The sequence below is a fragment of the Lepidochelys olivacea genome (genome assembly GCF_965140295.1).
Source record: "Lepidochelys olivacea isolate rLepOli2 genome assembly, chromosome: 24".
In the NCBI taxonomy this organism is placed as follows: Eukaryota; Metazoa; Chordata; order Testudines; family Cheloniidae; genus Lepidochelys; species Lepidochelys olivacea.
The window spans coordinates 18,732,881-18,742,300 of record NC_140434.1 but is presented as its reverse complement, the minus strand read 5'-3'; the positions used below and the strand labels follow the sequence as shown (position 1 = coordinate 18,742,300).

Genomic DNA, 9,420 nt, shown 5'->3' with positions numbered 1-9,420 from the left:
CGGTCCGGGTCGGGGTCTGGGCGGTGCCCGGCGCGAGGGGCCCCGGTCCAGGCCGGGGTCTGGGCGGCGCCCGGCGCGAGGGGCCCCGGTCTGGGTTGGGGTCTGGGCGGCGCCCGGTGTGAGGGGCCCCGGTCCGGGTCCAGGTCGGGGTCTGGGCGGCGCGAGGGGCCCCGGTCCAGGTTGGGTTCTGGGCGGCGCCTGGCGCGAGGGGCCCCGGTCCGGGTCGGGGTCTGGGCGGCGCCTGGCGTGAGGGGCCCCGGTCCGGGTCGGGGTCTGGGCGGCGCGAGGGGCCCCGGTCCGGGTTGAGGTCTGGGCGGCGCCCGGCGCGAGGGGCCCCGGTCCAGGTTGGGGTCTGGGCGGCGCCCGGCGCGAGGGGCCCCGGTCTGGGTCGGGGTCTGGGTGGCGCGAGGGGCTCCGGTCCAGGTTGGGGTCTGGGCGGCGCCTGGCGCGAGGGGCCCCGGTCCGGGTCCGGGTTGGGGTCTGGGCGGCGCCCGGTGCACTGGGGGTTCCAATCTTGGTTGCAGCCGTGGGCGGATGTGTGGAGGTTGTGAGGTTGTGAGGCGCGTTGCTCTGTGTGTCTGGGGTGCAGATCTGTGTCCCGGGGCGAAGCGGGGTGTGGAGGCTCTGGGCATGTTGGCGTGGGCCTGGGGTGTATGGTTTTTTGTTTCGGTGTGTGGATTGTGCTGGGCGTGGCAAGGGACTGGCCCTCTGGGACCTCCCAGCCCAGCCCCCTTTGATTCCTTTCCCTGGAGTCAGTGCTATCCAGCGTGGGGGTGGGCAGGAGGGGGGAGCTGAGCAAGGGCCCTTCTCCTGTGCCCCCTACATCCGGGCAGGGCTGGTACAGCCTCGAGACGGGGGTGGGGATTCCCATGCGTGGCTCTGAGAGGGGCAGGCAGGTCCCATGCACCCTGGTGTGGGAAGGTGGGTATGTGGGGCTGGGGGGGTCCCGTGCCTGGGTCCGCAGGGTGGGGTTCCCACGCCCCTAGCTGGAGGGTCCGGCACAGCCTAGCTCTAGATGGGAGGGGCCTGGCTCCTGTGCGCCTTTGCCTGGAGGGCAGGGGGTGTCCATGTGCCCTTGTCCGCCAGCGGGGAGTGGGGGTCCCTTCCCCCGTGCATCCTGGCTGAGGGTGGGTGGGGGCCCGGTGTGGTTGGTGGGGGCCCAGCTCGGGGTGCAGAGGGTGGGGGCCTGGCTGTGGGTGGGTGGGGTGGTGGCCCAGTGTTCAGGGCGGGGGCCTGGCTGGCGGTGGGGGCCCTGCTGAGGGTGGGGGGCCCAGCGTGGAGGGGGGCTGGTGTGCAGGGTGGGGGCCTGGCTGTGGTGGGAGGGCTGGGGCCCGGTGGGTGGGGGCTCTGCTGGGGGTGGTGGGGGCTGGCTGGGGAGGGGCCAGGGGGGCCGGGCGGGGGCAGCCGTGTGCGGCCGGCTCGGGGCTGATCAATATTCGATTTAGGTGCTAATTCGCCGCTTTTCTGCAGCTGTCAGCGGGTGATGTATCGGGGGGGGGCGGGGGTCGCCGCCAGCCCAAGCCGGCTCCGCACTAACAATAGAGACGGGGGAATATTATTTATGGGCTTGGACGGGGGGGGTCGCGGCTGGGGCCGCACGATGCCTCCTTGGCCATGAATGACGGGGGCCGTCGGACAATTTAACACACACCCAGAGACAGACCCGGGCGGGGGGCAGCCCGGCCCCCCCACATACGGTGTCCCGCCTCGCCCCAGCCGCAGCCCCCCAGCCCCGCCTGACAGCTGCTGAGAGACACCTGGGCAGGGAACTGGGGGGGGGGGCTCCCATGTTGGGGGGTGGGGGGAGAGAGCTTAAAATTGGGAAGACAAGGGGGTGGGGGAGCTCCTGGGGTGCTGAGGGGGGTGATGGGTTGATGGTGCCACGGGAAGGAAACCGGGGGGTTGATGGACACTATGAGACAAGGTGGGGCCCCTCACATGGCCACCCCGCGCCCTCTCCCCCAAGTGCCCAGAGGTTGGGGGCAAAGCCGGGGAGATCCTGTCAGACCAGTTGGAGAAAGGCCCTGCCAGGGTGCTGGGTCTGGGGGGGACAAAGCCCCCACCCCCCATGGGGAGACTTCAGAGCCACAGTGCAGCTGGGTGGGAGGCTGCGTGTGTGGGGTAAGGGTAAGAGGGTACCCCAGCTGCTGAGGGGGGACTGGAGGGTAAGGGGGTACCCCAGCTGCTGAGGGGGGGTAAGGGGGACTCGGTTTAAAAGTTGAAATGGGGAATGGACCCCTCAATAATCTGTCTCCATCCCTCACCCCCCAACACCGAGCTACTAGTGGGGAGCATTGAACTGGGGGGCAGGAAAATTGGGGACACCCCCAATACAGTACTATAATCTGTTCCTGCCACATCACCAGGGGAAACCCTGACACACAACCTGCCCCCCCTTTAAAAAGTGGGGTCCCCTTGGCAGCCAAAGGCCACAGGGATCCAGCTCCAAGGCAGGGCCCCCCAAGTGTGTGTGGGGGATCCCAGGGAAGGGAAGTGGGGTATCTTAGCTTCCAGTCTTACCACTGACAGGTTTGAATTACTTTTGAGCTGGCTCCAATGGGGGGGGGTGATGGGCCACATTCGCAAGCAGCCCTGGCAATGTTTGACTTGTGCGGGGAGCTGGGGCACCCCAAGTGGCGCTTAGGACCCCGCTGCACCAGGCACGGTACAAACACAGCCAGGCCACAGCCCTCCTTGGGGTGTGAGCCACAGAGCCCAGCCCCCCGAAATCCCCAGCCCCCCAAAATCCCTAGCCCCCAGTCTTCCGCTGATGCTGGCAGGAGTCAGGGTGCTCCCAGACCCCCTAATTCAGGACTCAGTAGGATTGGGCCCCTTTAAAGTGTCTCCAAGCTGGGGTCTCCTAAATAGGGAGGGGCCCTGACTGTAGGTGTTTGAATGGTCCAAGGTCTAAGTGAGATGGGGAATTGGGAGTGGGGGGATATTTATGACAAGGACAACGCCCCCCGTCCCCCTCTCCCCCCGTGCCCCCAGCGCGGAGCAGGGTGGGATCAGCTGCTCTGTACAGGGTAGGTGTGAACGGGACACACCCAAACAGCCCCCCATGTGCCCACTGCCCCCACTTGGGAGCCGCCCTCTCTGCCCTGTTCAGCCCCCGCAACACCGCTGGGAACTGGGCTATGCAAATTGAGGGGTAGTCAATGGGGCCGGATCAGGGCTGGTGCCCCCTGGAGGGGACAGGTCCCGTGCCCCATTCCCCGCCCCCCTGAGCCAGCCAGTCCCTGCCCTGGGGCTGGATCAGGGCCGGTGCCCCCTGGAGGGGACAGGCCCCGTGCCCCATTCCCCGCCCCCCTGAGCCAGCCAGTCCCTGCCCTGGGGCTGGATCAGGGCCAGTGCCCCCTGGAGGGGACAGGCCCCGTGCCCCATTCCCCGCCCCCCTGAGCCAGCCAGTCCCTGCCCTGGGGCTGGATCAGGGCCAGTGCCCCCTGGAGGGGACAGGCCCCGTGCCCCATTCCCCGCCCCCCTGAGCCAGCCAGTCCCTGCCCTGGGGCTGGATCAGGGCCAGTGCCCCCTGGAGGGGACAGGCCCTGCCCCATTCCCCACCCCAGAGGTGTTGGAACTAGGGGGCTGCTGCTCCCCCAGGCTGGATGTGGTTTCCATCATACCCAGGGTTTACAGTTCGGTTCAATGGCTCTCAGCCCCCCACTACACACGTTTCTCCAGTGCCCCGTCCCGTCCCCTGAGCCAGCCAGCCCCCCACCCTGGGACCAGTTCAGAGCCTAGAGGGGAAAGACCCCAGGTCCCCTTCTCTTTAATTAAGGGCCAGGCCTGTTAATTTGTCATTTCCCAGTTCCCATCTCCCCTAGGGCCTTGGCCGCCTTTCAGCCCTTGGTGCCAGGCGCCCTCTGTTGCTGGGGGCCCCCCTGTGATTGGGGACCGCCCAGCCAGGTCTCCCCCAGAACAGCTGGTGAGGGGCGAATGCTCGGGGGTTCTGACCTTGCCCCATCAGTCTCTCTGCCAGCTCACGCGCCCCTCCCGGCCTGACCTGGGGACAATCCCCCTTCCCTGCAGAGGAGCGATTCTGTCCCGTCCTGGCCCCATCTGCCCGCAGCCCCCATTATGTTCTTCGTTCCCTCTTTTTCCACTCCCCCCTCCCCCCCACTGTCTGCGTCTCTGTCTTCTTCAGTCTGTCCGTCCCACGCCTCCGTTCCCCGTCCCCCCTCGCTGCGTCGCCCCCAGCCAGGATCACATGGAAATCCATCAATGAGGGAAGGATGTTCTCAATAGGCCGGAAGATGGATAAAGGCGCACGCCTTGATTACAATCCCTGTCTGCCGCACTTTAATTAACACTTTAGTTAATTAGTTCGGGCCCATTTACGAGTAAAATGTTTTTATTAGGGAATTTGCATGATGGCCCGGCGTGATGAATTGATGTGTTAGCCAAACTATCCGACTGTTCTTAATAGATAATAAACAGGAATCAATCAGCCGACTCCGACAGCCACCTGACACTCGGCACCACCCCACCGGGCCTCCTGCCCCGCGGCCTGGGGGTGCCTGGAGGCCCGCTCCAGATGTGCCCCCACCGGACACCCGGGTTGAGATGCAGCCGTCTCTGGGGTGGGGCACAGGGGCTGGTTATATGGGGACCCACCCCCGGCGCTGGGACGCAGCCCCTCTGGGGTGGGACGCAGGAGCCCATGGGGCTCTGTATACAGGGACCCCTCGCCCGGCGCTGAGCGGCTGCAGACACGAGGGGCAGCCCTGGCTGTGGGGGGAAGCCCCCCACGACCAGAGCCATCCCAGGGCGGCTGGCGGCCGCATCCAAGCCCCGAGCTAACCGGACCCTGGGGGCCGGGTGGCGGAGCCGGGGTCCAGGATGCGTGTGACCCCCCGAGCCACGTCCAGTGCTCGGGAGAAGGGCGCCACCCTGTGGCCGCGCCGCGCTACTGCAGCTCTGTGGAGGGGGGCCGGGCTGGGAACAGCGACGCCTGGCGGGGACCGGGGGGCGGGGGCAGGACGGGCGAGGGGTCCCTGTATAACCGGCCCCCGCCCCACCCCAGAGGGGCCCCGTCCCAGCACGGGGGGAGGGGTCCCTGTATAACCGGCCCCCGCCCCACCCCAGAGGGGCCCCGTCCCAGCACGGGGGGAGGGGTCCCCGTATAACCGGCCCCCGCCCCACCCCAGAGGGACCCCGTCCCAGCACGGGGGGAGGGGTCCCCGTATAACCGGCCCCCGCCCCACCCCAGAGGGGCCCCGTCCCAGCACGGGGGGAGGGGTCCCCGTATAACCGGCCCCCGCCCCACCCCAGAGGGGCCCCGTCCCAGCACGGGGGGAGGGGTCCCCGTATAACCGGCCCCCGCCCCACCCCAGAGGGGCCCCGTCCCAGCACGGGGGGAGGGGTCCCTGTATAACCGGCCCCCGCCCCACCCCAGAGGGGCCGCATCCCAGCACCGGGGGAGGGGTCCCTGTATAACTGGCCCCCGCCCCACCCCAGAGGGGCCCCGTCCCAGCACGGGGGGAGGGGTCCCTGTATAACCGGCCCCCGCCCCACCCCAGAGGGGCCGCATCCCAGCGCCGGGGGAGGGGTCCCTGGACTCTGGCCCTCGGGAATCGCGGATCCTGGACTCGGCCACGCGTTGCTTCCAGAGACACTTGAGGGGCCCCGAGCAGCCCGGCCTGCACTCTCCAGCCGTGGGGGGCCCACTTCGAATCTTCCCTCCCCAGCGCCCCCCTGGTGGCAGATGAGCTGGGAGTCTCAGCCCCCTCTCTGGGCTGGACAGGCTGGGGGCCTGAATTACCTCCCTGCCCCAGGGGTCAGCCCAGCGGCCTCCTCACTGACCCACCCAGCCGGCTTTACCCCGGAATGGTCCCTTTCAATTCAGCCCGGGGAGGGGGCTGCGAGCCAGGACTCCTGGGTTCTATTTTGGCTCTGGGAGGGGAGTGGAGGCTAATGGTTACAGCAGGGGGTCTGGGAGCCGGACTCCTGGGTCCTCTCTTGCAGGGGGGCCCTGCTGCTGACTGTGACACCCCTGCCCCCCACAGGGCGACGTAGGGCTGGCCATGGGGAAACTCTACGGCAACGACTTCAGCCAGACGACCATCTCCCGCTTCGAGGCCCCGAACCTCAGCTTCAAGAACATGTGCAAGCTGAAGCCGCTGCTGGAGAAGTGGCTCAATGATGCCGGTGAGGGGGGGATAGCTGGGACCTCTGGGAGGGAGGCCTGGGGACCTGGGGGGCCCAGCTGGTCGTGACTGGGACTTTGTGGATGGGCAACACAGAGGGGGGTATCAGGCTTTGGTCTGGGGGGCTCCTGGGGTTGGGGTCCATCTGTGTGCTGGGTGTCTATGGGCTTTGGGGCCCAGGGGCGGGGCTGGGAGCCAGGACTCCTGGGTTCTCATCTGACCCACTGCAATTCCCTTGTCTTCTGACCCCGAGCCACTTCTAGGGGGCGGGGGAGGGGTTCCTGAACTAGTGTCTGTGGGGTGTCCCCAGCACTAGGGAGCGTGAGGGGTTAACGCCCCCCCCCCCCGCACTGTCAACCCCAGTGACTGGCCAGGCCACCAGGAAGACGAATAGGGCAGCAATGAGCCGCAGCCAGGCCGAGATGAATGGGCCGGGGGGGGGGGGTAGAACAGAGGCCCCATCGCCCCCATGCACCAGGTCCATTAACGGGGCAGCTTAAACTCCCATCCGTCAGCCGGGCCCCGCGGCACCCAACGATGGATGGGAAACCAAGGAGCTGGAACCCGGCCACCAAAGGGCCATCGCTCTGCGGGCCCAGACAGCGGGAGTGAGTCACACGGGGACTGTGCTGGGGCCAGGACTCCTGGGTTCTCTCTGGGCTCTGGGAGGAGAGTGGGGTCTAGTGGTTAGAGCGGGGGGGCCTGGGAGCCAGGATTCCTGGGTTCTCTCTGGGCTCTGGGAGGAGAGTGGGGTCTAGTGGTTAGAGCGGGGGGGCTGGGAGCCAGGATTCCTGGGTTCTCTCTGGGCTCTGGGAGGAGAGTGGGGTCTAGTGGTTAGAGCGGGGGGGGGGCTGGGAGCCAGGATTCCTGGGTTCTCTCTGGGCTCTGGGAGGAGAGTGGGGTCTAGTGGTTAGAGCGGGGGGGGGGCTGGGAGCCAGGATTCCTGGGTTCTCTCTGGGCTCTGGGAGGAGAGTGGGGTCTAGTGGTTAGAGCGGGGGGGGGGGGCTGGGAGCCAGGATTCCTGGGTTCTCTCTGGGCTCTGGGAGGAGAGTGGGGTCTAGTGGTTAGAGCGGGGGGGGGGGCTGGGAGCCAGGATTCCTGGGTTCTCTCTGGGCTCTGGGAGGAGAGTGGGGTCTAGTGGTTAGAGCGGGGGGGGGGGCTGGGAGCCAGGACTCCTGGGTTCTCTCCCAGGATCGGGGTGTTTCTGCCAACAGGCCAGTCAATGAGTGGCAGAGACAGGGAGCGGCTGGGCTGAACTCAACCCTGAACTTTCCAACTCTACTCGGCCCCTCCCCCCCCTTTGTGTCACTCACCCGCAGTTCCGGCTAGCCCAGCCCTGCCCCCCCAGCCCTGCCGGTGCCCCTCACTCCCGACCCGCAGCCCCTGCTAGCCCAGCCCTGCCCCCCCAGCCCTGCCGGTGCCCCTCACTCCCGACCCGCAGCCCCTGCTAGCCCAGCCCTGCCCCTCCAGCTCTGCCGGTGCCCCTCACTCCCAACCCGCAACCCCTGCCAGCCCAGCCCTGGCCCCCCTGCTCTGCTTGTGCCCCTCACTCCCGACCCGCAGCCTCCTGCCAGCCCAGCCCTGCTGACACCCCTTGAGGCAGATCCCTCTATTTTTCTCTCTTGTTTTTAAAGGCTCCCCCCTGCCTCCCCCAGAGCGTTATGACTTCATCTTCCGCGCAGGCTGGAGGCAGCGGGAAATAAATCTTCATAAAGCCGGGGTTGTGATTAATCCCTGGGCCAAGGCTGGGGAGCGGGACCTTTCCCATTAGTGGCTAATAGGAAGATGGAGAGGGCCTGTCGCTGGCAGTGGCCGCCCGTCATTTGTTCCACTTTGCAGCCCATTTGGCGGCGGGACTGCGCGGCACTCCATCAAAAATATTTTCAGAGTTAATTTCCGACCCTTAATCTGCCTGATTCTTATTTTGTATCGAATGGCAGAATCGATTTTCGTAGCGACTAAATTAAATAAGGGCTGTTTTCATGCATGGGGGAGCCCGGGGGGGAGATGGGGGCGTGGGGCTAGAGAGCTGGATGGATGGATGGATAATGAAGGGTCCATGGCCGGGGGAAGGGCATGAAAGTGCTGGATGGGGCTGTGGGTGCTATGGGGCGGATGAGGGCGGTGTGGGGCTGCTATGGAGTTGGGGGTGGGGAGGATGGTTATGAGGATGGAGCTATGGGGGGGCCATGGGGAGGATGGGTCCCTCTTCCCAGCCCTTCTGCATCACACCTCCCGCTAGGTGGGGGGCCCAGAGGGTTTCCCCTCCTCACCCCTGCCCCACTGGATCCCTGGGGGGGTGGGATTTCTGACCCCGCCCCCCAGAGCTGCCTTTTTCTCTCTCCTCCATTTATCTCATTTTGTGTTACTGACAATTTGACACAAACATCACCAGGAATCGGGGGTCCCCTGCAGCCCCTGGCTATGGGGGGAATGGGTTTGCGCCGCCCGGCCCAGCCCTCACCCAGGAGTCCTGGCTTCCAGGCCCCCTCTAACCACCTGGCCCCACCCCCCTCCCAGAGCCTGGGAGAGAACCCAGGCGTCCGGCCATCTCCCTCTCACCAGGGAGCTCCTCCCACACCTGATTCAGCCCAACCCACTGGGGGGAGATTCCTGGGCTCACAGCACCACCCAGCGGAGAGCAGGGGAAATGCCGGTGCCCCTCACTCCCGACCTGCAGCCCCCCCAGCCCGCCGTGCTGAGCCTCTTACAGTAATAGGAACAGCCCCCCCGCCCCCCTTTCAGGTCCAAAGTCTGACCCTGACGGGGTGGAGCCGCGGAGCCAAATATTTACCCACGCTCTCCGTTGCCTGGCAACCGGTGAGCGTCTTCCCCTCCCCCCGCAGGTCCAACTCCCAGCCCCCCCGCTGCTGAGGTCCCCCCCATACCACCATGGGCTCCCAGCCCCCGCTCTAGCCACCAGACCCCACTGCCCTCCCCGAGCCAGGGAGAGAACCCAGGAGTCCTGGCTCCCAGCCGCGCCCCCTGTCACGGAGTGGGGGGGGGTCCGGGGCCTGCACCCCCTTCCTGGGATCCACTGAGACTCTCAGCCAGCCAGGAAAGCGGAAGGTTTATTGGACAACAGGAACACAGCCCCCAACAGAGCTTGTGGGTACAACCAGGACCCCTCAGTCACGTCCTTCTGGGGGGCAGGGAGCTTAGACCCCAGCCCTGGGGTTCCCTGTGTTCCTCCACCCAGCCCCAAACTGAAACCGAAACCCCCCCCCCCCCCAGCAGGATCCCTCCTGCAGCCTTTGACCAGTTTCCCGGGCAG

At 66.7% G+C, this 9,420-nt stretch overlaps 1 protein-coding gene across 1 annotated transcript in view; it reads left to right on the top strand.

Annotated features, from left to right (window-relative positions):
* CNFN (cornifelin) overlaps positions 1-9,420 on the top strand; it is a 38,600-nt gene that overhangs the window by 24,770 nt on the left and 4,410 nt on the right. The window contains exon 2 of the mRNA XM_084614029.1: positions 6,006-6,147. Coding sequence (XP_084470155.1) covers positions 6,024-6,147 — 124 coding nt within the window. The 5' untranslated portion in view covers positions 6,006-6,023. The remainder of the gene's footprint in view (positions 1-6,005; positions 6,148-9,420) is intronic.